A 27,934-nucleotide genomic window follows, 5' to 3' on the forward strand; every position below is an offset into this window, starting at 1 on the left:
CCAGCCCTCTGCCCTTTCTTGTACCTCTTACAGGTCTATCCAAAAGACAAAACATGTTCAAGAGACAAGGTCGATCCTTTTGGTCTTACACGCAACACAGATTTTCTATTATTCTCCTAGCTGATTTTGTGGCCTTCTTCTCGATGCCCACATAATCTCTCCTGCACTCCAAGATGCTTCTTTTTCTTTCTATCTGATGCACTAAAATGTCTGATGGTAGTCTTAGGACTGATCATAAATACTGTGGCTCTCTCTCCTCTGGGTCTGGTTGGACTACATTTCTGGCTCACTCAGGTCAAGAGTGACCAGCTGACTTCCTCTGGCCAATGAAATGTGAGAAGTGACTCGTGCCCCTTCTGAGCAGAAGCGATAAGACTCAGCCTGTGATGTGTTGCAGTGTCATCCTGCGGCAATGGCTTTGGAAGCATGTTTTGGTGAAGCCTCCGTTCGCTTGGGCTCCTAGGGGACTATAAGAGCACAGCCCACGCCGCCCCCATTGGATGTGTAGTGAGAACAGAGAACAACAATACACTGGTGTTGTGTTAAGCCACTAGGTTTGGGATACTTTATTATCATGGTGTAACCTGGTCTGTTGTGGCTGAGACACTTTCCAAAACTGTGGAACATATTTTTACCTGAGCTGCCGCGTTGCCTCGAGAAGCTTCATGCTTCAGCCACATGAAGACGTCTCCATCTTCTTTGGTTTGTACCTTGAGGATTTCATCGTCTTTTAGTCTAATTGTCTCAACGTATGCCTAAAAGGGAAGGAAGGAAGAAAAGAAGGAGGGAAGGAAGGGAGGGAGGGAGGAAAGGAGGGGAGAGGAAGGGAGAATGAAAATATCCAAATGGTATGGGCATGCAAAAGACATGACATTATTCCTAACGCAGCCACTGCTCAAGTAAAAACTATATGACTAATTGAAATATGAGGTGTGTCCACAGAGCCACGAGATCAAATTCTTTTTTAAATGAACGGATCACACGTCCTATATCTAAATGGGTATTTTTGTTCCTATCGAAGTGTTTTCCTTGGGAGGACAAAATCTATTCCACTTCCTCTTCCATCGCTCAAGCTAGTTCAGAAGTCCACCTCTGTGCTGCTGATTGCACAGCCAGAATACACGACATCCAAAAAAGTAAATCAATATTTTCTAAGTATAACCTTATTTTTTTTTATTCCAAAGTGTCATTATCCTGCATGACTCAACCCTTTCTATTTAGCAGGCTCAGCCTCCGATATCTTTCGGCTATTTCAAAATGAAATCTACACTGAAAAGAAGAGGGTATATTAACTCCGAGGATGTGAACAAGAATGTGCCAGAGGCTCTAAAGAGGAACCCAAGGGAAAGTTCACAAAACGCTTTGAATTTGCACACAGCCTCCCAGGTATCTGCCTCCTTTGAAGAAAATAAGACTCATTTTTATGTATAAATTTTGGCTGTTTATCCAAAAACTGGGCTTGTTGTTTGACAGTCTCCCCTTCTATATGATGAACGCTATCTAATGGTACCAGGAGCGCCTGGGAAGGGCTTCAAGGCCACAAGCAGATGGTGAAAAAAATGGATCTGGATGAGTTGGGGAAGAAGCCTTAGAGAACAAGGAACCAGGCCTGATTTCCCTTCTGACCCTTTCTGTTTGTCAGTGAAGAAAATGACTTAGATTCACGAGCACTAGCCTGTAGCCCATTCCTGAGAGGGTCACCCAGCTGTGGCCATGTGGAGCCAAAGGTCCCTCTCAGGGGCAATAGCTGGCAGGCTTGGGGACAGAGCTAGGAACCCAGTGGTATCAATTCCTGCTGGATGTCTAACCTTGAGACGCCTCCCAGCAAACAGCAACAATTGGAATAAGGATGCCCACCACCTTTGACTGAAACCAAGTATGTGCAGGGTGTTTAACAAATGTTTTTCTCACTTAATCGTCACAGCAGGGCTGTGGCCCAAATATCAGTGTCTTCAATTTATTTGTAAAGAAACTGAAGCTCATAACGTGAAACCATGAACTCAAGGTCACACTGTAGAGCTAGCCCTGGAAGCCAGGTTGGTCTGACTCCAAAGACAGGCTCTGATGGGCTCCCCCATGATGTCGCCCTCTAGCGGTAAGGCCCTGGAATCCTGGGCTGAAGCTCAGGCTACTAGAACAATAGAATTCTCAGCTAGAAGTTTTTCCTTCAACTGGAGAGTTTAAGTGTTTTGATTTGGGGTTAATTTCCTTCTTTTCCTTATTTTGTTTCTTCCTCCTTAACTTTGTCATGGGACTTGAATGAAACACAGAACACATGAAGCCAGAGTTTCTATCCTGCAAGGATTTATACTCTTTGGTGTTTCTGCTACTCTCTGGCCGTGGTAATATCATAATCACCAGCAAGAACTGTGTGCAGCGACCAATTGTTGGCCCAGAATGACTCACTGAATCTTTGCAACCTTACAAGACAGTCACCATCAATATCCCCATTTCACAGATGTGGAAACTGAGGCCCAGAAAGGTTAAGTAACTTACCTACATTCTTCAAACTTTGGAATCAAACCCAGGCTGGCTGGCTGTGGGGCCCATAGTCCTCACCTAGCTGCACCACCCTGTGAATGACTCATGCATCTGGGAGAAGCAGATGGGGGCTGTTTCATTGTCTCCCCTTATACATAATGAACTCCATCTAACAGTGTCGTGAGAGGGGTCTTGGCAAAGGCCACGTTTGCAGGTGACCTGGGCAACCATGCATCACTCTGAAGAAGGAACTCTTTTGTCTTTTATATCATTGTCTCCTGACCTAGCCCCTTGCTGCTTCCCTGGGTAGTACCACTGAGCTTTGCAGTAGGGCCGGGCCATTAAGAGCACAACTTTTCACATCAGATCCAGTGGACATGAATTCTAACTCACCACTAAACTACCTGTGGGCCTTGGGCCCCTGACTTTATTTATTTGAGCCTTAGTTTCTATATCCATAAAAATGAAGCTTAGAGTGGTATCTGCTACATCAAAAGCACTCCACCTATTAGCCATTATTTTTTATAGTGTGAAGAGTTAGTAACATCCAGGTTCAAATCTAGGCTCCACTACTCATTTGCTGTGTGACTTTGGGCAAGTTCTTTGGTTTCCCTGAGTCTCAGTTGCCCCATCTGTATAATGGGAACAATACTTGTACTGACCTCATAGAGTTGCATGAGGATTAAATGAGATTGTTTGCGAAGATCTTAGCAGAGCATCTGGCATATGGGAAGCTCTCAGGAATGGTAACTCGTCATTTTTTAGGTCTTTAGTTCATTCTATCATGTAAAGAGCTGATAGCAGTTTAGAATGTTAGCCCTCCTATTGGTATTTGCAGTTTTGTACAGCTCAAAGCCTTACATTGGGGGGATGAAGATCTATCTAAGAGAATTCGGTGCTTTTGAAGATGGAAGGGACAGATTTGAAGAGGGAGTGCTGGGGCTGGAAATATTTGAGAGCATCCACATTGTGTGCTGAGGTCCACTCAACACACATCATATGATTAATTTATACATGCTATAAACTATGTGAGGTGCAGACAGTCATGGCAGTGTTTACAGGTGAAAAAGCTGTGCAGAGACAGACAAGTGAGTGGGATTATCCAAGATTTTATACCCGGTGAATGCAGACCTGGGACCTGAACCAGGCAAACTGGCCCTGGAGCCACACCACAGCTGCCTGCCACACCTGGGCCGGTGGTTGTGTCTTCACAGCTCTGGGGTCCCCAGAGTGGCATCCAGCACCGGTCAGAGCCACACGTCCCAGGACTTCCGTGAAAGCCAACCATCTACAAAGACATGTGATGCAGGAACAACCCCTAAAAGGGAGCGGTGTTGGGTTGTTCATCATCAAACATTTTGAGACCAGGGAATGATGCCTCACATGGGAAAGTGACCAATCCCAGAAGAAGCTTTGGTGTGGAGAAGGAATGGTGGGGATCATGGTGGGGGGCAGAGCTGGGGAGAAGCTGACAGGGACTCAAGAGTCCCAGACTGACCAGTTCTGGAATCTTCTGTGCCTTCCCGGGGAGCTGGATTGTTTTTGTTGCTGTGTTGGAAAATCAACGTCTCTAGAATGAGCAGTTCATAGCCTATACGGTAGGGTTAAAACCGGCTGACCAGGTTAGAGGAGATCCAATGTCCAGAGACTCTACAGTCCTTAGATGCCCCTGGACCCAGTGTCAGAGAAGGCATCACACTGTCCTACAGACACTGACTCTTCACACGCTTTACTTCCTTTCTCTCCGCTCAGCCTATAGGCTGCAAGGGCAGTGTTCACATCATATCAGCTGTCTGCAATCAATCACAGGAAAGGCAGGATGGAGCGCAGAGCAGGGAGGGAGTAGGGATGTGGTGGAATTTGGACCAGGAGAGAAAAGGCTGTCAGCAGCCCCCCATTTTCTGGAGCGTCTGCATTCTCTGAAGTCGTGAACTATAACACTCCAGCCAGTGTTCCTGGGAACTCAGGAGCAGGGCAGTTTCAGAGCCTACACTTAAAGCACTCCTTCCTTCAGGGCCTGTAGACACCACCATGAGGAACCTGCCTCTTAGGGTGTTTAAAATCAGCTATAGGGCTTCCCTGGTGGCGCAGTGGTTGAGAGTCCGCCTGCCGATGCAGGGGACACGGGTTCGTGCCCCGGTCCGGGAAGATCCCACATGCCGCAGAGCGGCTGGGCCCGTGAGCCATGGTTGCTGAGCCTGCGCATCCGGAGCCTGGGCTCCGCAACGGGAGAGGCCACAACAGTGAGAGGCCCGTGTACCGCAAAAAAAAAAAAAAAAAAATCAGCTATAATGTTTGGCTCCCAGTGGGGGGGTGTAAGTTTTCTTTGTTGAAATTTAACATTTTAGGGATTTTAAAGTAAGAATGGAGGAATATCAGGTGTAATGATGGAGAGACAGGGAAGCAAGCACCCAAGATTCCCCAAATGGGGTGTTCCTCACACAAAGGCGGTGCTGAATGCAAGAGGGGCAGAGTTGAAAGCACTGGTTGCATCAAAAAGCACCAGAGAATCAACGGGACGTGATCGCTTTGTGTTCATCACTGGATACACGGCCCTCTCGTGCTGTCCACCATCCCATCAGTAAACAGCGAGTGCCAACTACATGTCAAGCACACGGCTGGGCACTGGGGTCACCAACGTGAACAGACAAGGTGCCTGTCTCGGGGAGCTCACAGTCTACTGGGAGAGCTAGCTCCGACACCTGTACACAGCACCCGTCATAGAGCAATGGCGGGGATGTGCCCGGGTGCCATGGCGGCACAGCAAAGGGAAGATCCAAGCAGGTGGTGGTGTCTGAGCCCAGCATCCTAGTTGGTGGGGGGGGGGGGGGGGGCGGTCAGGAGGCAGGAAAAGGGGGGTGGGAGTGGAGAAAGCAAACCAGACAGAGGAGATTGCGCAGGGCCAGGAATTGTGGACAGCATGGTGTGACCAAAAGCTTGGCATTGCCAGGGTGGGCAGGCCAAACGTGGAATCGCTGAGAGCTGAGGTTGGGGAAGCAGAGAGAAACCAGATCAAGGAACATCTCCCATGCCAAGTGATGAGCTGGACTTAGTGCTTCCGGGTCAGTACTTCTCAACGCTGACTGCACGTTATGCCCATCTGAGGAGCTATTTAAATATACACATGCACATAGACATATATACGCCTATTATATGCCTGGACCCTCCCTCTGTCACTTCAATAAGACTGTGGGTGGAGCCCGTGCAGAGGTATTTTCTGAGTGCCCACGTGATTCTGATGTGCAGTCAGGTTGAGAACCTCCACTGGAGGCCTTCTTTGGCCTCCGTGGGAAGAAAATGGGAAGGGACAAAACTGACAACAGAAGGCCAGTTAGGAGGTGAATTCATTTGCCAGGACTCTGCCATAACAAAACACCACGGACTGCGGGGCTTAAACCACAGAAGTTAATTTTCTCACACTTCTGGAGGCTGGGAATCCAAGATCAAGATGCTTGCAGGTTTAGTTTCTTTTGAGGTCCCTCTCCTTAGCTTGTGTTCTCACATGGCTGTCTCCCTGTTTCATCTACGTCCCAATCTCCTCTTCTTGTAAGAACACCAGTCATACTGGAGTAGGGCCACTAATGACCACATTTAACTTAATCCTCTCTTCAAAAGTCCTAGCTCCAAAAGCAGTGTCCCATTCTGAGGTACTGGGGGTGAGGGCTTCAACATATGAATGTAGGGGTCAATTCATTCCATAACTTGGAGTAGAACAGGAGGCTGTCAGAGTCACTCAGGGGAGAAATGATGGAGAGCTGTATGTAACGCTGTTGGGGATTAGAGCTGGTAGGATGATGGGCAGATCAAAGGTGACTCCCCCGTTGCTGGCATGGACAACGGTGCCATTGGTTGCGGTGTCTGTGGGGAATAGAGAGGAGGAGGTGGTGTGTTCCCTTTGTGGTATGTTACGATTGCAGATGGGGGTTTTAAGAAAGACCTCAGCCTGAGAATAAGATGTGCATGTCATCCGTATGTGGAGGGCAGTTGAAACCAGGGATGTTGATGAGACCCCTTGCCCTCTAGAAGGTGTAGACAGAGAAGGCTGAGGACCAAACCTTTCAGAAGAGCAAACTCTGAGATGCGAAGAGAATGAAAGGAATCCACTTGTGATTAAGCCACAAAAACAAAACAAAAATCAAAAAAAACCCCCTATCATCTTCTTTCTCTTGAACCTGAAGCAGAGTCCCCCTAGATCATAAAGAAGTGACATGAAGCAAGATTATGAATAAAGAAGATAAAGTTGATGGGAACCACGAGTTACATAAAAGAGAAAATGAAACAAGAATCAAGAAAGAAGTTACTGACGGATCCTTGGTTTGTTAATTAGGGGTCTGGCTTTCCACATCTCCTCATTTGTTATGTGCTGCTGGTGAATTAATAGATCTCTCAACAAAAGGACATTTCAATCAATGTATGACACCTGCTTAAATTCTCAAGAAACCATTAATTACACATTCTTAAGAAAATGAGCTATGATACAACTCTTCTAACTGTATAATTCCTATCTATGATTCTTAATCACACGACTTTCCAGCTGCAGGATGGATCTTCTCTATTCATCTTCTCTGGTTCTGACCAATTAAACATTTTCTTTCATAATCATAACACTTCATGGGCCAAATCTTCAAAAGAAAAGGAGCTTGTTAGCAACATACCATCTCCCCTTGCTAAATTATGCTGAATTAGAATTCCTAAAAGTATAATATATACATACCGGGCTTTATTAACACATTCAGGCTTAGCAGAACAATGGCAATATTATTTTGTGGCTTGATTTTGTTCGAATGTGTTTTCAGAAGAATTCTTTAAAAAAAAAAACCTTTATCAATTAATAAATAAATTCCTGTCAAACTGAGGTCAGATTTTGCACACAGCCTATATATGCTGAGAGAATACAGATGACAATGATAAGAGTGTGTAAGTTTATTCAGAAGAAATCATTATTTTCTAAAAGAATTAGAATGTCTATACAGACAGCCTTTGGGCATTTTATAGCTTGATTCATGTTTAATGTTCACTGACAACATGTATCTTTGAGTCGTTTATTTCATAACTGTACAGTGGCCACTGTAGATTTCTTTTCCAGAAACCATTCATTTCCAATGATCAAAGCACAAGTTTCCTCCACTGGGGGTTTCTGACTGCAATACAGGAGCAGCACAGGGAAGAGTGAACGGTCTGGTTCCCAGTTAGCTGCTCTGCCTAAAATTCCACAATCCTGCTATCCATCCAGACTCACCAAGCATAAGGGAGAAAATTAAGGGTTTATGGCCTAAACCAGGGCCAAATCTGACCATGCAGTAACCTCCTGTCTATGGCGGCACAAACCCAGGCACCCCATCGGTTTATATATTGTCTTCGGCAGAGTTGAGTGGTTGCAATAGTGACTGTAAAAGCAGAGCCTAAGATATTTACTATCTGGTCTTTTGCAGAAAAAAATTGCCACCTCCTGGTACAGACTACTTGCACTCAACTACCTCAACTGCTGTGACCATCAAAACATCTTAAAACCATTCTGAAGAAAGAGATACAGAAAAATACATGCCAAGAAGCCAATCACGTCATAATCTACTCCTGCTGGATGCAAATCTACGTCATCTAAAGGCAGCTTTCTTTTTATTCTTACACTATCACCTTTATACACCCTTTTATTCATGATCCCCCAAACAAACCATCAGTTGGTCCAATGTAGCATGTTGTTTTTTGGGCAGATGTGAACCACTGATTTCTTTGCCTAATGAGTCAATAAGACGTGGGAACCTGCAAAATTAGGGGCTGGAGTTAGTGCCCTTCAACCAGTCCTTAATCCAGGATGGGGCAGGATCTTCAAACATCGCCTGCTGTCCATCACCTGTGAGCACTGAGGCTCATGTGATGGGCAGACGCTTCTCAAGGTGTCCGGCAGCGGGAACACAGCTAGGGATGGAGCTTCTTCGTTATGTAGACCTTGCTTGCTTGTGACGTATTGAGGAGCCCTTGGCTTACTGCCCTCGCTTAATTTGACTAGCATCTCCAGACCCCACCACTTTCACGTGGTTTTGGAACAAAGACAAAATGTCTATGTTTCTGGTATACATTTTTTTCAAAATCAAAATCTGTCCAGGGCTGTTATCTACCCTCCCCATACCGGTCCTCTCACTCATGAAAAGCTTTTCACATTTTCACGCATAGATATAGGATGGTCCTTGCATTCAGCCTGAGAACACACTGAGGAAATATGAATTGGAGAATGCAAGAAAGCTTTGCTCTCCATTGGATTATGCCTGTACTCTACAGGCCAGAGAATAAACCAGCCACAGGTGCAGACGCTTAATAAAACTGTTCAGGAAGCTCTAGTAAGCAGGGCCATAACCGTTTCCACCCACTTCTGCCTCGTACCTGATCTCCTTGTAGCGTGTGCTGGTCAAGGGGTGTCTTGGTGGCAATGTTGCTGTAGTAGGCGTAGGACAACTCCCAGTCCAGGGGGTAGTGATCAATACCCTGGTAGTGTTTGTACCCAAGGTTCATCGAAGACAGCCTCTCACTGCCCTGGCCTCCAACCAAACTATACAACATGCCCTGTTAAGAAGAAATGGACAGTGTTCACAAGATTATAGAAAAGGGTCATAAAATCCTCAACATAGAAAGGTCATCTGGCCTCACCTCTACATATGAGCCTAGTCATTCCAGAAACCAGTTAACATGCCTTTTTTTTTTTTTTTTTGCAGTACACGGCCCTCTCGCTGTTGTGGTCTCTCCCATCGCGGAGTACAGGCTCCGGACGCGCAGGCCCAGCGGCCATGGCTCACGGGCCCAGCCGCTCCGCGGCATGTGGGATCTCCCCGGACCAGGGCACGAACCTGTGTCCACTGCATCGGCAGGCGGACTCTTAACCACTGTGCCACCACGGAAGCCCCTAACATGCCTTTTTAAAAAATGTTAGAAAAGAAGACCCAAGAGCTTTCTAATGGCTGTCTGTCCTTCTCAATGTCTAACAGCTGAAAATTCCTTTGTCCTTCTCTCAGTAAAGATTGGGAGTCCTCCCCTGACTTATCTCACAGCATCTCTTTGTGTATCTGACAACTGTTCTAAGAACCTTGGTCCACTTCAGCTATGTCACCTTCGGTCAGATGATCTGAACAGTGGGCCACGTCCCAACCTCACACTCTCAGAACGCTAGTGTTGGGAAGGGTCTTTAGAGATCGACTGGTCCAACCATCTCATTTCAGAGTTGAGGAAACAGAGGCTCAGCAAGTTGAAGTCATATGTCCTTGGTCAACCAGCTATTTTGTGACAGAAACGGGGCTAGAATCTTCTACCCTCTTCCACCTCGGTGGGGACTGCCTCAGGGACTTGGGAAAGCATGCCATCAATCATGAGCTTCTACAGCCAGAGACACACACAAAGAAGTCAAATGAAAGGAACACAGAGCCACCTGGGAAGGTCTGAACAGTCTGAGTCTCTTCAAATCCAGGATGAACAATCCCCTGTGCACAAACAAAACGCTAAAAGTGATCAGGGGCCGTTTAGCAGCACTTATAAAAATGCGATTCCAAATGTTAGGCAAGTTGCATAATAAATTTGGATTCGATACCACAAAACCGTCTAGTATGACATTTATTTTAATGACAGGAGGCTGGATGTGACAATACTTTGCTTAGAGGTCCAAATGATTTCACTCAGCTAAAACGTCGTACGGGATGCTGGACCCACAGCCAGGATAGTTACAAGAATCGGGTAAGAGGCACCTGTTCTTGAATGACTGGGATCCTGGTAAGCCTTGCCCAAACTATTCCTTAGACAGTATACCAATCATATCCCCTGCTGTGTCTAGAAATGGATAAAGTGCCCTTTTTCACTCACTGACGGTGGGAGATCCTGTATTTAACACAGCCTTAGGCTGTTTTTCTTGAGTGTAAAGTTTTTTTTTGTTTGTTTGTTTGTTTTGCGGTACGCGGGCCTCTCACGGTTGTGGCCTCTCCCGTTGTGGAGCACAGGCTCCGGACGCGCAGGCTCAGCGGCCACGGCTCACGGGCCCAGCCGCTCCGAGGCATGTGGGATCTTCCCGGACCGGGGCACGAACCCGTGTCCCCTGCATCGGCAGGCGGACTCTCAACCACTGCGCCACCAGGGAAGCCCAGAGTGTAAAGATTTTAAAGGACTCCAGGGAAAATGAACATGCCCAGTTCCACCCGGGGCATGAGAGCTTTACTCTGTAAATATAAGGCAGGTCACTGATGTTCCTGGAGCCTGTGAAATACTCTACCTGCAGCTGATCCCGAGGTACATTTAATCCAGTTTCATAAAAGACTGCGAGGTAGTAGGATGCTTTATGGTATCCACAGCAGCTGGCATCCATCAGAAAGGGGACGACAGAGCTAATTTGGTGAAGACCATCAACAATGGAAAGTCTCTTTACAGCCTTCTCGAATATCCGCCCACCAATTTCTAATACGGATTCACTTTGGTTCCTCAGCACTGTAAATAACACAATTCACAGAACACACAATTAACTACCACGGGGTCGACAAAATAAGTGGGAACAGCCAACTAAATCACCTGAGTTATTAATATGGTTGGTCCTGCAGTGACTTGATATATACCAGCTTCTAGGGAGGTAAATCAAACCCCTTGCGGGTGTCATTCTGTAAACAGCTTTTCCTTTGGCACTAAATGACAGCCTAGTATCCTGGAGGAAACGATGTGCCTTCTATAGCCGAAAGAGCGCCTCAAGAGAGTAATTTACTCAGTGTAGCTCACCACCAAGTCAGGACCACCGTAACTGCCAGAGAGATTTTTTTTTTCCCTCTAAGATTCTGAAGGAGGGTGTGTTTTATCTCAGAAATAGTTCCTAGGTGCTGCTGTAAAAAGTTGAGCACAAGAACCTTTCTTATCATCTTTTGCTTCCGGTTTTCCTTGTGGGTTTCTAAGTACAATAAAAAGAATGAGTCAACTTTTATTGAGGGCCTATAAAATGCCAAATACTGGGTTGAGTGTCTTATGCAAATTATGTCATGTAATCCAAACATATTTTAAGAGGTAAGTACTATCATTGGAGTCCTCATTTTTCAGATGAGGAGACTGAAGCCTGGAGAAGTCGACTAACTTGTCCGAAGTTACCAAAGCTGGCAAACGGCTGAGCCAAGCTTAGAATCCAGCTTGGTAGGTCACAAAAGCAAGATCCCTACTCACTCTGCTCCACCTACCTCCTGATTAACCGGCAGCCAGTTGTCTTAATAGGTACCTTGCCACGACGGGTAGAGACCTCTTTTACGCAACTGCTTTAAACTATGATACTTCCTTTTACCTAATTCTCCCATAAACTGTTAAACTCTTAAGTCCAAATGGGCAAGTTATATGGTCCTATAATCTGTTACAGTCTTTTAAAGTCCGTCTACATTATTCATCTCTCGTTTTATTAATTCAGCCAATGAACGTTTACAATTCTATTCTGTGCGTCTACTAGGTCTATGTTACAAACAGCTATATAGGATCGCATAGGTACAATTTCCATTTAAAAGATGTGGTCAATTTATTTAAAACTAAAATTTTCTCCCCCCTAAGAATTATACTCAACATTTTTCTTTGATTTTCTTCATTCCATCCCAAATTAAAATGTTACTAACAACTTCCAGGAGGCAACAAGAGACTTGCTCTATCAGCGCTCCATCAAGGAATGAACAGAGATGAGTTTCCAATGCGGGAAAACTCTCAGTGAGAGGATTTGAGATTGAATTTAAGGGCAATTCCTCAGCAGAGGTTGATGCCTCTTCCGAGGCATCAACACAGAAGCCCGTGGGATCCACAGATGAAATTGTGAAACCCAAACCATTGATTATGAGCTAATGCCTATCCCTTTGGGCACACAGGCAGGCTGGCTGCCCCTGGTAGGGGGGCACATGCCTTCACTTGCTGAGCTGTGGAAAAGGAGCCCACCTACCCCCTCACCCAGAGCTAAGGCAGTCCCATCTCCTGGCTCCTGGAACCCCACACCTCCGCTCACTCCAGGTTTCTGAGAGGCAGCAGCTTGGATCTCTTTTACTTACTCTCCATCCCAAGAGGTAGGTGCTAAAAACAACACCTTAACTAAACACATGGAGTTTGCTCCTCTGTTTTGTTTTTAAGCCCTAAAGAAATAGCTGCTTGTTGTAAAAAAAAAAAAAAAAAATAATAATAATAATATAGATTTGTATAAAACAAAAACAGAAGTCCTCTCTCTCCCAAACCTTCTTTAATAGTGAAGATAAACTGTTGAAAGATTGGTGTATATACTTCCAGACTTTTCCTTGGCATAGGCAATAATTCATTACACCTCTATCTGCCTATATACATATACATTTTCTTTCCAAAAAGCCCCTATAGGTTTGGACTCTCAACTTTTTTCCCCTTATGAGTGTAATTTTTTATCAAACTATATTTGGTTTACAATATTGTGTTAGTTTCGGGTGTAGAGCAAAATGACGCATATATACATATTCTTTTTCAGATTCTTTTCCTTTATAGGTTATTACAAGATATTGAGTATAGTTCCCTACGCTAGACAGTAAATCGTTGTTGTTTGTCAACTTTCTTTTTTAAATTAACCACGTACCACGAATACCTGTCCACAGCAGTCAGAAGCTCATTCTTCCTAAAGTTTCAATAGTATTGCATTCTATAGCAGTGCCGTTCTTCCAACCGGTTCTCTATTTTTAGACTTGGGTTGCTTCCACTGCTTTTGCTATAACCAGCAACACAGCAATGAACATCCTCGAGCATTTCCCTCTGCTCATCTGTTGGGATGTGTCTGAATGATCACCCTCTTTTCCACCAGGAGGCCGGGGATCTCCTTTTGGATTCTCCCTTTGCATAGCTGAGAAAAAAATTCCATCCTACCCACCATTAGGCAGGATAAGAACCTTCTCTGCTAGATTTGGTGTGTACTGCAGTACTCAGACAGAGTTGCAAAGTAAATCCTACTCCTACTTATTCATATATTTACTTTTAAATACATACTCATTTCCGATACCCCTCTGTGCACACTCTGAGCAAAGCAACATTAACAGTTTGATAACGATTCATTCCAGCCTTACCTGCTCTGCCAGATTCATTTTGCTGTGCAGTAGAAGCTAACACAACATTGTAAAGCAACTATACTCCAATAAAAAATGATTTTAAAAAAAGAGCCATTTCACACAAAAAATAAAATAAAATAGGCATTTAAAAAAAATATCTAATATGATGAGTTTTGCCTGAGTACCCACAGACATGGGCTTTGGGGGCTCAGAGGAGAAAAGAGACTCCAAGCCAAATGGAGGTCCAAATGAAACACTTGCCCTGCTGACCTCTGGCACAGAATCCCAGCAATCATTACTGTGATCGCCCAGGTAGGAGGGCGATCCTTTACAAAGTTCAAATCCTTAGCAAACACACAAGAACACTTTGCAGACTGAAACGGAGGCAGGTTGAAAAACCTTCATTATTTCTTTTACCTATGAAAATTCTTAACTCCCCCCAGACATTGCCAATCAGTATTTTCTCTGCAAGAGAATCTAGACAACTTTCTGCACTAGTGAGTAAAATAACAAAATAATAATACTTCTAAAGGAAAACTACTCGTTTTGCACATTCTTTAAAGTTTGAATTCCAAATGTGGCACAAAATCAAAGCTCTGATGTCACTGGTGGTATTGTAAAACGGGCAATTTAAAAATCCATTTAATTAAACTGTTAATTTCACCCAACTGGTTTAGCATATGCATTTTTTCTAGTAGATCTATAACTAAAAAACATGCCTTATTTATGGAGATTAATAGAGTAATGAAAAACAAACAAACAAAATAGAAGTAGGAGCCATTTTCCAGTTTTTCTTTCTTCCTACCCCAGAAGCTAAGGGAACAAAGGCACCACCACCATTAACTCTTAATCTCCCCGAGTAGCACAGCGTTGTTTATTTTGCTCTTTTTTCCTTTTTCCATCAATACCACAAGGTCACCATTTGTGCGCTCATCATTGGTTTTTGTTTGTTTGTTTTGTTTTTTTTAATTTTTGGCTGCATTGGGTTTTCGTTGCTGAGAGAGGGCTTTCTCTAGTTGTGGCGAGCAGTGGCTACTCTTTGCTGTGGTGTGCGAGCTTCTTATTGTGGTGGCTTCTTTTGTTGTGGAGCACGGGCTCTAGGCTCACAGGCTTCAGTAGTTGTGGCACGCAGGCTCAGTAGTTGTGGTGCACAGGCTTAGTTGCTCCGCCACATGTGGGATCTTCCCCGACCAGGGCTCGAACCCGTGTGCCCTGCATTGGCAGGCGGATTCTTAACCACTGCGCCACCAGGGAAGCCCACACTCATCATTAAAAGAGGCAAAAAGCAGAAAATGAGAAGGTAGTCACCTACTGAAGGAACCAGAGCTGCCTCTGATGGAGAATTTGGGAGGAGAAAGGCAGACTTATTCCTTATGAGGGGAACGAGACAACAACAGGAAAGTTATTTTTAGTTTCAAGCTTCCGAAAGGTGTAATGCACCCAGGGAAGAAGTTTGAAAAGGGAAAAAAATGTGAAAGGAGAAAATATCATTTACCCAGAAAAGGAAAGATCTTCACCAAGTTTACTGATTTAAAAAAACATAGCACATCCTTCATTTGCATTCTTATTTGATGAGCTCCACTGGGTTCCAGAGACTCAAAGAAGTGGCTCATTTCTCTCTCAAAAGTAAACTACTTGTACTTTTCTGTCCTGTGCACATTGTCCGGTTTTATACATGTAACTTCTCTCCCTCCCTCCCCCTCGCCCCCTCCCTCCTTCCCTCTCCCTCTTTCTCTCTCTCCGTGGATTTTTAAAAAAACTATAAAGATGCTTTCTTGAATTAAAAAAAATAAGATAAAGGTCCTTTAATGAACAACAGTGAACATAGCTCTTAAAGGACACAGGATCCTGGCGTTACTAAATAACCCCATTGTGTTTCTACCATTTCCATGCTCTGCGTTTTAGTCTCCAAATAAACATTGCAATTGTTGGCAAAAATAAGAAGAGTTAGAAATGTGGTATAGACACACAATGGAATATTATTCAACCTTAAAGAGGAAGGAGATTCTGACAGATGCTATAACATGGATGAACCTTGAAGACCTTACACTAAGTGAGATAAGCCAGTCGTGCAAAGACAAATACTGTATGATTGCACTCATATCAGGTATCTAGAAGAGTCAAGTTCATAGACACAGAAAGTAGAATGGTGGTCACTAGGGACTGGGGGTGGGGGCAGGGTGGGGAGTTGTGGTTTAATGAGTACAGAGTTTCAGTTTTGCAAGATAAGAAAGTTCTAGAATCTGTTGTGCAACAATGTGAACGTACTTAATGCTCCTGAAGGGTACACCTAAAAATGGTGATGATGGAGAATTTTAAATTATGTGCATTTTACCACAAATTTTTTTTTTAATTACAGTCCTTAAAGAGGGAGGGTGTAAATATTTGGGGATTCTCTTTTGCAGTAGAAAAACAGAGCTCCATCTTTTGGGAACAACTAGAAGGTGGTGACCACTCCTGAACTCACTGGGCAGAATGCAGAGGACACTCCTACTGGTCGTAAGCTTCCGACTCTGCGCTCCCTGCACCGTTCTCATGGCTCCTCTGAAGTACGTTGTTGGCTCAGAGGGAGAGCAGATGATCCATCTAAAATCACACAGTGTCAGGGGAAAAGGCTGCCGTCTGAAGCGTACACGTGCAGCAGCCTAGCAGTAGAGTTGGCTGTACATGTGAGGAGAGGCTGCCAAGAAAGGGGTGAGTCTGTCGCAAAGAACCAGAAATTACAGGCCATTGTCTCATGCTGTCATATATATATTTTTTAATGCCAGGAAAAAAATAATTCCACCAATTAATTCCTTTTGTGGGAGCTATGGGAGCTGACGTTTTTCTTTGCATTTAACCTAAGTCACTCTCATTCAAAACATGGCCCCCATCTTTGTCCTATCCTGGGCCACTTGGTCAATACTTGTCTAGTGAATGAATGAATGGAAGGTTGTGATATGAGTGACTTAAGTTACTCACACGGTTTCATTCCTTATCTCTGTTACTGCACCTACTCGGTTCCTACAGCAAGAATTCTAAGCGGCCAACATCTGATCCTTGAGTCTGTTCTTGTAGCTTATTCAGATACAAGGAATGTAACATGATGAGGATGTTCTAGTAAAGTCTACTGGTCAACAGGACCAAACAGCTCAGGCCAGCAGCAGAAAACATGATGCAAACATAGTTCCTAGTGACTAGAGTTGTCCAAAGCACTCCAAAGCCAGCTAGACACTCACAGCAGGATAAACTTGGATCAAAAGTTATGTGAGGAACCAGGAATAGATACATAGTCACACCAGTCTGACTACTCTTCTTTTTATAGGAGACCAGAGTAAAGATATGTAAATAATGTAATTTTTTTTTGGTCCCTCAATTTACAAAATCAAATTTTCTGCACTTCCCTCAGGATTGTTAGAAACTGGGCACAATGTCTGACACAAACCTCTCTCCAGGGTTAGCCACAGAGATTATCTAGTTAACTATGATGGCCCCAAGCAAGGGCAGTGTGCCAGGTAGAGATGAATTTTAATGGGTGTAAGCCCTACCCCTGCAGGAGGCCCCCAGTCCCTATGGATGGGACAACGTGAACTAGAAAAATAGGGGGTGAAGGTAGAATGGGAGCCTGAGGTTGGTTCTGGGGATTTGCCTACCCTGCCTACCCTCCCTTCCCACCTGCTTCTGGGCCCCAGGAAATGGCAGGGAGAGGCAGAATGCAGGTGGCTGCACGCCCAGGGAGATAGGGGCCCCTCCGGGTATGCTCCCTGGCACTGATCTAAGCCGACTTGGCACCAGAAGGACCTGACTGGCTGCTTGGGCACCAGCAGTGGGCCCTAAAGTGGCAAATCCGGCTTTGTGCCCCCTCTCCCCCAGGCATGGGCCCCGGAAGCCTGACCGAAGGCAGGTGGACGCGTGTCTATGCTGCAGTGTGACAACTCCCCAGCACTGCGGCCCATCAAGTGTCAAAGTTTGGGGGCTCATGATCTGGGTTAATTAGCTCCCTTTCTAGGCCTCCACAGATAATAAAATCATTCTGCATTCTTTAAAAGAAAATTCTGAGCAGTAAAAATAACACAAAAACATTCTTTATTGAGAGTATTTGCTTGAAAAAGAATGTTTTGTGAAAATGATTCACTCCTTTTCCTAATCAGTAAAACTATATTTAAATATATCTGAAATCTCATAAAGCCAGTTTTGGGGTGATGTGGTCTTCGCCCGTTTAGCCTACACTTTCCAACATGCATCGCCCTCTTCCGTTCACCTGTCTCAGGGGGCAGTTCCACCACCTCCCAGAAGACCCACGAAAACCCAGCAATTGTCTCTTGCCTGGTAGTAATAGTGTAACACTTACACAGCAGTGATTCTCCACCGGGAGCGATTTGACCTCCCTGGCGACACTTGGCAATATCTGGAGGCAATTTTTTTTTTTTTTTTTTTGCGGTACGCGGGCCTCTCACTGTTGTGGCCTCTCCCGTTGCAGAGCACAGGCTCCGGACGCGCAGGCTCAGCGGCCATGGCTCACGGGCCCAGCCGCTCCGCGGCATGTGGGATCTTCCCAGACCGGGGCACGAACCCGCGTCCCCTGCATCAGCAGGTGGACTCTCAACCACTGCGCCACCAGGGAAGCCCTGGAGACATTTTTAGTTGTCACCCTTGGGTGGAGGTTAATGGGAGGGAACAGAGTGCTGCTGGTATCTAGTGGGTAGAGAGCAGAAATGCAGCTAAACATCCTACAATACACAGGACAGATCCTTCACAACAACGAATTATCCAAAATGTCAGTAGTGCCAAGATTGAGAAACGCTGATTTACATAGAGTTTACTAAGTGCCCATACTCTTCTAAGTGTCAATTCCTTAACCCAGCACTACAAGAGAGGGACTATTGTCATCCCCGTTTTGCAGATGAGGAAACTGAGGCTCAGTGAAATGAAGTGGCTTGCCCAAGATCACACAGCTAGTAAGTGCTAAGTTAATATCAGAATCAGGTCACTTGGCTGCAGAGGCTATGCTGACACCTGACTCCACATGGCCGCCCTTTCCCGGATCCAGGCAGTGATGAAGTCCCTCAGAGCCAACCCCTTATATCTTTTGGCTCCGTCTACATCACTCTGTCCCATTCAGGCCTCCATCCTCTCCTCCCTGGGTCATGCAGTGCCCACCCTGCTTCCAGCTCCACAGCACTCTAGTTTACCTCCCTCAGTCTCCCACTGCTGACAAGAGTGACCTCAAAAACCCAGATCTGATCACGCCTCTAGCCCCTGCTTGAAACCCTTCAACAGGTCCCTGTCACCTACAAGGTAAAGCTCAAACTTGTCAGGATGGAGTCTGAGCTAGTAAGGAGCCCTGCCATGTTGTTGGTGGGAAGGTAAATTGGTGCAGCCACTATGAGAACAGTATGGAGGGACCTTAAAAACTAAAAATAGAACTACCATATGGTCCTGCAACCCCACTCCTGGACATATATCTGGAGAAAACCATAATTCAAAAAGATATATGCACCCCAATGTTCACTGCAGCACTACTTACAATAGCCAAGACATGGAAGCAACCTAAATGTCCATTGACAGATGAATGGATAAAGAAGATGTGGTATCTAATACACACTGGAATACTACTCAGCCATAAAAAAAAGAACAAAATAATGCCGTTTGCAGCAACATGGATGGACCTAGAGATTATCATACTAAGTGAAGTAAGCCAGACAGAGAAAGACAAACATATGATATCACTTATATGTGGAATCTTAAAAAAAAGATACAAATGAACTTATTTACAAAACAGAAATAGACCCACAGACATAGAAAATAAACCTAGGGTTACCAAAGGGGAAAGGAAGGGGGTGGGATAAATTAGAAGTTTGGGATTAACATATACACACTACTATAAGTAAAATAGATAACCAACAAGGACCTACTATATAGCACAGAGAACTATATTCAATATCTTGTAATAAACTATAACAGAAAAGAATCTGAAAAAAATAATATATATATATAACTGAATCACTGTGCTGTATACCTGAAACTAACACAACATTGTAGATCAATTTTACTTCAATAAACAAATAATTTTAAAAAAAGAATAATCACTCTCCAGGCCTTCTCCAGCTTCCCAAATTCCTTGCACGTCATTAAAAATGACATGCTGTTCCCATCTCTCTGCCTCTACTCTGCCTGCAATACCTACCCCCACCTTGCTTATCTGGCAAACATCAATTGACCCTTCAAGAATCAATCCCAGTGTCACCTCCTCCAGGAAGCCTTCCTGGAGCCCCCTAGACTTCCAAGTAGAACTGACCACTCCCTTCTTTGTGCCTTTGCCAGTTACTCCCATAGCTTTTATTTTTAAAAATGCATTACCATTTTTCTTTGCTTTCAAGTCGGTCCCTCAAGGGCAGAGACCTTGTACTATTTTACTTACCTCTGAAGTCCAGCCAAGTAACTGAGCAGTCACTCAGCAAATATCAAATGAACCAAAGATGAAATATCTTGTATGGTTTGAATTCCTTCAAGATGGGGTGAGGGTGAATCACTATTTGCAAGGAGAGTCTATTCCACTGGACACTGCCATTTTTAGGAAGTTCTTATATGCAGTAGCAGTCAGTTTCTGCATTGCCTTGGTCCAAGGGTTTGGTCATATGCCCAGGAATACCGTGGGCTGCCGCTGACCGTTGAGATAGTTCTCATTACCCTCCTCATTCCCTTCCCCAGGCTGAACACCTCCAGCTTCTCTTCTCTTCCTAACAGACACTGTTTCAAGATTCCTTGGAGTCTTACAGTATGTACTTAATTCCTATGCAAACCTAAATCACAATGGACTTAAGCTGGACACATTTGCAAAATATACACAGATTCCTGAGACGCTGCTTCAAATCAAAGGTCTCAAGTTCAAGGGCCCGAGGGCCCGGGCAGGTAAGATCCATGACTGAAGTCGGCAGGAGGTGCTCAACTGGAGGCAGGAAGGGTTGTGGATGGACAGAGCCTGCCTGTCCCAACCGCACACCTCTGGGATTGCTGCCACTCAGGAACGGAGGCTCGGCGTCGCCAGATCTTTGGATCTTCTGAGAAAAGCTAGAAATTTGCATTTTCATAGAAGTTTTTAGATCCCTGTAACTAATTTTTTTAAAATTGAAAACAGTGTGTATGCCAAAGCAGCCACATTTGGGGGCTGGCTCTGGCTGTCAGCTGCTTGGTTGTGGCCTCGGTTTTAAATAAAGAATTGCTCAAGTGATTCCTAAATTTAAGTTTTTGTATTTAGGGTTGAAAAGGTACACAGATACATTGAGTGGTGGACACATTAAGGGCAGAATTTAAATTTGAAATTAAGCTAGAACACTAGGGTTGAAAATAACTTCAAGGCATAAATCACTAAAGAGGGTGAGGGAAAGCAGAAAAACAGGGACCCTCCTAACCAGCGTCCAAAGGCGAGCGAGGCACAGACTCAATTACCTGTCACCAAACCCATCTCCAGCAAGGCCTGGAACAAGCTTCGGTGCTTGGCTTTCAGCTCCTTCTCCCAGAGGAGGGCTCTGCACGTCGAGGGCCGCCCGTACCTGAGCTTCAGGTCCAGGTAGGAATTCCGGAGGTCGCCTACAGGAAAGGGAAGCACAGGGTACCATTAGAGGGAAGCCTTGCCTCTCTAACTCCCTTCCTCTATGGGGAGCTAGAAATAAGAGGTCAGACTTAGCATTACTGGATGTTGGTTTGGGTGCATCAGGGATTTGAAATTGGCTACGATGCCTCTGCCTCGAGGTCACAGATTCAAAGCCAAGTCCAAGGGAAATGTGCCAAAGTTGCTGATGGCTGTTGAATAATTCTACAGAATGAGCAGATGGCCTCGGACTGGTCCCCAGGAGGGCAATATCTAGGCCATTTTGTTGGCAGTGTGAGTCAACAAAGCACAGGGACCCCCCAGGGAGGAAAGGCACTAGAAGATGTTAGGAGAATCTTCCCAATGCCACCAAACAGATCAGCATGTAAGACCGGCCTTCTGACTCTGGGTATCTCTCCTGAAATTACATCAGCTATCAAAATCAGTTTCTTTCCTGTTTGGGATATTACTATTCCTATATATCTTCCCCTCTTCTGACTGCATCATATTTTCTGGATGATTCAGCGGTGAGAGCAGCAGCTGGGAGACTAGTATAGCCTATTCTTAAATTCAATTGCAGAAGTGCTGCCTTTCTACACTTACCTATCACCATCTCTAATCACTTCCTATGACCATTTTATGTGAACCCTATCAGAATGGGGTGTGTTCAACATATATCCATTCCTCCATGGTCTGAAATGGGAAGCTCGGCTCTGGAGATGTTGAGATTATTTAGGCAGGACTGAAATACTCAATTTACTTTTGCTGATGGCAAAGGCCCCACAGGAATTTCTCTTCCAGAAAGAACATATGTGACTAGCTCTAGTGCCACCATATCATGCAAGAAGATCTATAGCCAGAGAAATTTATAAGTGCTGGAACATTGGAAGACAAGACGGGATGAGTTTTATAACAGATACAAACTCCGTATGAATGAAAGGATGTCTGCAAATACGGGCAGGCACGGAAGCAGTCTATTTGAAATTCATTCCTTCTGTCGAAAAGTTACCAATGTCTCCCAGAATGAGTCAATTTCAAAGATTTAAAAAATAAAACCCAGCCCCAAACAACAAAGCCATTGTTCAACATTTCTGAAGGCTTATATTCAGATATTAATGGTCCAAGACAAAAGTGCACTGATGGGGAAACATTTCTAATGATTAATTTATTTTCCAATTCATTTTTATTTTCTTAGACTGGCCTAAGATCCCATTATGGATGGGAATAATGCAATTTGAGGCTCAAAACACTCTCATTTGTATTCTTAAACTAAATTACAGCTAGTTGAAGCCACGAGGCAGGTTTGGGTTCTTGCTGGCTGTTGGTCTTGGTGCGATCTAGGTGGAAGGCACGCTATCATTTGCATCCATCTGGGGAGGTCATACTTGCCCCCATTGGTCAAGTCACATATGTTCTATTTCAACCCCCTTATGAAAGAAGCCAAGTGTGTTGCTACAAATGCCTGGAGCTAAAAATCGCTCTCCTGAAGTTCAATACTTACATGCTTCTTGTCTCCTGTCCCCCTGCTGTACTGTGGATGTGTACTCAGATACTATTTCTTGAACCTCTGCACACCTTTCGTAATATAACTTGATATGTTCCGCAAGTTGCTTCTCAAGTAGGGGATTGAAAATCTACAAGAAGGCAAGAAAACAGAATGAACAACAATTGTCATCAAACACCCATGGGTACCCATGAGGCTACGTTCAGGTGGATTTCCTTCTCCCATTGATAGCACCAGGTGGCTTGCTTGTACACAGATCATCTGCTTTGGATTCTCAAAGGAAGGGTGTTACTAGTAATTCAAGGACACGCCAGCTCTGACTGCTTCCTTCTAGCTTCTTTTTGTGGCATCTTCTCCTCTGCAGAGCTTCTTAAGTGTTAGGATTTCCCAGAGACCAGGCCTTCATCATCTTCCCTTCCCCGCCGCTATGTGCTATCCCCAGAAAATGACATTCATCTCCCCTGAGTTCCCAAAGGACCCCAAGTCTACCAGTACTGGAAGCCTCCTCTCCTTGTCTTCTGTTTGGAAGGCTCCTACTCAACCTCCAAGAGCCAGATCTAAGGTCATCCCTTCAGGGCAGCCTCCCTAACAGCCTACCCCACCCTCATACATGTACCAATGCAGAGGACCGCACCTCGGCACTGCCAAACACAGTGCTCACATCTTTATTAAAGCATGTACCCCATTCTTTCATGACTTATCTGTTTAAGACCCAGCAAGGAGCTCCTCAAGATCAGAGACCTTATCTCAACTCAGTGGTTTTCAAAATACGGGTTATGACCCATTGGAGGGTTGTGAAATTATTTCAGTGGCTTGTAACCAGCAGTGATTTTGTTTTTTATAGAACAGAACACAAAATACCAGAGTACACTGAACATAGCAAGAATCTGTATCGTTAGTAAAATTCTTATTTCAGTTTTGTGTTTTTTATATATATATATTATATATATATATATATTATATGTGTATGTATATGTGCATTATATATATTATATATATGTATATATTATGTGTGTATGTATGTATATGTGCATTATATATGCTTACGTATGTACTGCTTATGCTATTAAATAGAGTTCTTATTGTGTTCAAAAAAAAGTTTGAAAGCCACCACCTTAATTCATCTTGGATGCCTCAGCATCTTGCACAGAGCCTGGCACATAGTAGGTACTTAATAAGTATTGGCTGCACATATGAATAAAAGAATTCCATTTTTCTCCTCTTATACAGGTATCTCAACAGGGGCTCTAAGATGACCTACGGGTGATAAGGTGGCCCATTTTTCCGAACTGACTTTGCCTAGTGACTCCTGCTTTTCCCAGAACAAATCCCACAAGGTCACAGGAATGAAAGAACGTTCCTTTTTTAGGTATCCGGTGATCTCCTTACCAAGGCACAAAAAGCAACCAGGGTGAAGGTTCCCTCAGGGGGCAGCCCCCCTCTAATAGCCGCCAGCCCTGCTGGAGCTGGCCTGGAGCCTCCGACAATTCCATTCCATTTGTGGGTGGGTTTTGGACTTGAGAATTCAGTGCTGTCTACAAAGCCCTCTATGATCTCCACCACCGCAGCCCACCCACCCAGTGTGAGCCAAAGGCCCACGTTTCTGGAGAGAGCGGTAAGCAGAACCAAGAGTCCTATTTGATGGACTGTCTCCTCTTTGATACTTTAAATAATAGCATATAAAAGAAGCTTTACCAAATAGCTAAGACTCTCTCCTTTCATTAGCTTAATCGCTGGATAGGCAACAGCCGGATAAAAATCGACTCTATAATTAAGCTACTAGTTATTAAAACAGAGGAAGTAAATGGTTTCCATTTTATGAGTACTAAATGAACCAAACGTTAACAAAAATCTATTATCATGTTTGCAGGGTGGAGCGGGAAGCCTCAATATTAATGATGTTTGGTGACAGAGCCGATGCGAGGTCCGGCTTAGATAAATCTTTTGTTTACACTGGACTGGTTCCACAGCCCTGAGCTACACGCCCATTACCCATAAGCATTCGAAAACTCCTTGGTCCCCTGGGCTCACCTGTGCAGGGTGCAGAGCATGGAGGCGATAGTACTTCAGGGGTCCAAAAAACCCTTCAATGCCGGCCACATACCTGCTCCCTCCAATAATGAAGTACCCAGCAGTGTCATTATAATGGAAATCCTCTCGGAAGCTAGAGAAGAACAAAGGGTTAAAAGAGTTCTGGGTTTGAACAGATTTTTTTTTTAAAAGACTCTTTCTCCTTGACTTAAAACTCCAAATTTCTGCAAACCCTTCACTCTAGTTCTAGAAGATAAGACCATGGTGGGGTCAGGCAGACTTGGGCTTGGATCCTAACCCTGCTATTTACCAGCTGTGTGACTTTGGACCAGTTGCTTAACCTCTCTGAGACTGTCTTCTCATTAGTAAAATGGTAATTCCTTTCTTACTGGATTGATAAGAGGTTTAAGTAAAGACGTACAGCATCTAGCAGCACCTGGCCCACCATAAGTACCTTTTTTTCCTTTTCATTTATTTTTTATTTGACTTTTTATTTTATATTGGAGTATAGCTGACTAACAATGTGGTGTTAGTTTCAGGCGTACAACAAAGTGATTCAGTTATACACATACATGTATTCTTTTTCAAATTCTTCTCCCGGTTGTTACAGAATATTGAGCAGAGGTCCCTGTGTTATATAGTGAGTCCTTGTTGTTATCCATTTTAAAGATAGCAGTGTGTACACGTCAATCCCAAACTCCCTAACTACCTCCTTCCCCTTCCCCTCTGGTAATCCTAAATTCCACCATAAGTACTTAATATGTGCCACCTATCGATATCGGTGAAATTGTTTAGCATCATTGGAATTATTTGGAATTGCTGATTTTAATTGGAAGTATTTTGCTCTAAAAGGAAAAAAAGAAAACTTGTTGCGCAGATAGAAGGTGGATGCGGAGGAAAATAAAAACATACCCTATTAGATAAGAACTGAGGTCAAATTCAGAGTTAGGAGAAGGAGGCCACAGCAAGGTCAAAGGGCTTGGCCAAAGATAAGCGGTCAGCACAGGTGATTTGTTGGAAGTCCACTTTGTCCTGAAAGACTTAAAGGATCAGGAAGGAAAATGGAGGGAAAAAATGGGTCAGCATGAATAAAATGCACAAGTTGTTCCTGGCAGCATTATTTACATCCACCAAAGACTGAAAAAGTTTAGGTGTCTGTCAGGGAGGACTGGTACCCACATCCATCCAATGGGCCCTGGACATCTATACAGCTTAAAAAAGGACAAAGGGCTCTGTGTACTGACCTGGAATAATCTCTAAAATACATTGTTCAGTGAAAAAATAAAAATGAAAGAGCAGAACAATAAATATATTTTTATCCAAGAAAGAGGAGAATGGATTTTTTTTTTTTTTGTATTTGCATTAAAAAAAACTCTGGAGGTATATATAAGAAACTAATAAAAGTCTTTCCACATGGCATGGGGGTTAGGGGATGGAGTGGATGGAGGCAGAGCTGGAAGCAAGACATCTAACTGTAGACCTTTTCACATTGTTTTGGTTTTTTATACGATGTGCATTTATTACCTATTTAGAAAGTAAAATAGGAATGGGTGGACGAGGTGCCATCAGAGCATATGTGAAGAGCAAGGGCAGATCAAGATAGGCATCAAGTGAGAAGCCAGGAAAAGACAAAAAGAGCCAGGGAGCACAGAGGGCAGATGGCAGCAGAAGGGAAGAACACAGCATGTCAGGCAGGCCGCCAGGAGCCCGGCAGCCTCAAGAGCGATGGACCAGCGTGACACGGATGGGACAGAGCAGCCACCAGTGGTTGGGTCGGAGAAACCAGGCAACTGGGGGTCATCCCAGGAGAGAGGATGGGCTGTTAGGCAGAAACCCAACCCTGGGCAGGTGCTCCCGGCTGGAAGGAAGACAAAAAGGTGAAGAAATGGACACTCTGACAACATCAACCGTTGGCGGCAAGAGGGAACACTTAGAAATCGGCTTTCTACAAAGGCAACTAACATGGAAAAGAAATGCTTTATTTCCTGCTATTTCTTTTTCTGGAATCTCAGGCTTGAAGGGCACTAAGATGACGGTCTCTTCTCTTTTTTTTTTTAACGTGGGACCACAAAGTAATTATCTCTGAGAGCTGTGAATTGATTAAATTTTTCCAGACCTTCGAAAGATTTGAACATTCCAACTCCCCTCATGAGGTATTACCCAGCACTCAGGGGACACAAAGCAATGCTTCTGCAGGAGAAGCTCTCACAATAGAACTCTGCTCAATCAACTCACCAGCTCACCTCACGGCTCATCCCTACAACACGCTGGATGCTTGCCGGCTGGAGGTTCCTCTCTGGAGGCTTCTTCTCATTTTTTTTTTTATTTGAAAAAAATGTTTTTTTACTTTTTGGCTGCACCGTCTGGCTTGTGGGATCTTAGTTCCTCGACCAGGGATCGAACCCGGGCCCCTTGCAGTGGCAACACGGAGTCTCAACCACGGGACCGACAGGGAAATTCCCTGTCTTCTCATTTTTAATTGGAGATAAAAATAGCACCTATCTACAGGGCTGTTGGGAAAATTTATTTAATATTTAAACAAAGCATTTAGAACAGTGCCTGGCACATAGTAGGCACCATATCTGTTAACTACAGTTATTATTATTAACCTAGTCCAACTTGGACTTTTGCTGCCATTTTTAAAAATTAAATTTACTTATTTATTTTTGGCTGCATTGGGTATTCGTTGTAGCATGCGGGCTTCTCATCGTGGTGGCTTCTCTTGTTACTGAGCGTGGGCTCTAGGCACGTGGGCTTCAGTAGTTGTAGCGCATGGGCTTAGTTGCCGTGTGGCATGTGGGATCTTCCTGGACCAGGGATCGAACCTGTGTCCCCTGTATTGGCAGGCGGATTCTTAACCACTGTGCCACCAGAGAAGTCCCTGCTGCCACTTTTTGAGTTGCATGCTTACGGAAGATGTGTTTGCTCCCAAACCTGTCAATTGCCAACTGTATGGTCATTGTAACCATACAATGTAATTCAATCTTATGTGATCCAATAAAATAGGGATGGAGAAGAAAGAGATGTTCATTCTTTAAAAATTAAGTTGAATATTTTCGGTAGACTCAGTAAAGAATGGTTACTAAAAAAATTGTTGTGGAATTAGGACAGCTGGAAAAAGAAACTGAAGAAATCTAGATGGATTTTGGGCTCTGATAGTTTCACCAGTGTCTTTGTTTTCTTTTCATTTGGGAGAAACAGAAATTGGGTACCGTTTATGCAAGAAAGATCACAGGGAACTCTGATCAGTAGACCCATACTCAAAGACAAGGCTCTAGCTAGACAGATTGGCAAATTAATGTACATTTCCATATT

The 27,934-nt window shown here is 44.2% G+C and overlaps 1 protein-coding gene across 4 annotated transcripts in view; it reads right to left on the bottom strand.

Moving 5' to 3' along the window:
* Window positions 1-27,934, bottom strand: part of SEL1L3 (SEL1L family member 3) — a 96,009-nt gene that overhangs the window by 35,958 nt on the left and 32,117 nt on the right. For all 4 annotated transcript variants that reach the window (XM_032633656.1, XM_032633659.1, XM_032633658.1 and 1 more), the window contains exons 7-12: window positions 24,620-24,752; window positions 22,586-22,718; window positions 20,943-21,083; window positions 10,727-10,938; window positions 8,860-9,039; window positions 636-755 (exon numbers count right to left, since the gene is read on the bottom strand). In XM_032633656.1, the coding sequence (XP_032489547.1) occupies window positions 636-755; window positions 8,860-9,039; window positions 10,727-10,938; window positions 20,943-21,083; window positions 22,586-22,718; window positions 24,620-24,752 (919 nt within the window). The remainder of the gene's footprint in view (window positions 1-635; window positions 756-8,859; window positions 9,040-10,726; window positions 10,939-20,942; window positions 21,084-22,585; window positions 22,719-24,619; window positions 24,753-27,934) is intronic.

Source organism: Phocoena sinus, chromosome 5 (genome assembly GCF_008692025.1).
Source record: "Phocoena sinus isolate mPhoSin1 chromosome 5, mPhoSin1.pri, whole genome shotgun sequence".
Taxonomy (NCBI): Eukaryota; Metazoa; Chordata; class Mammalia; order Artiodactyla; family Phocoenidae; genus Phocoena; species Phocoena sinus.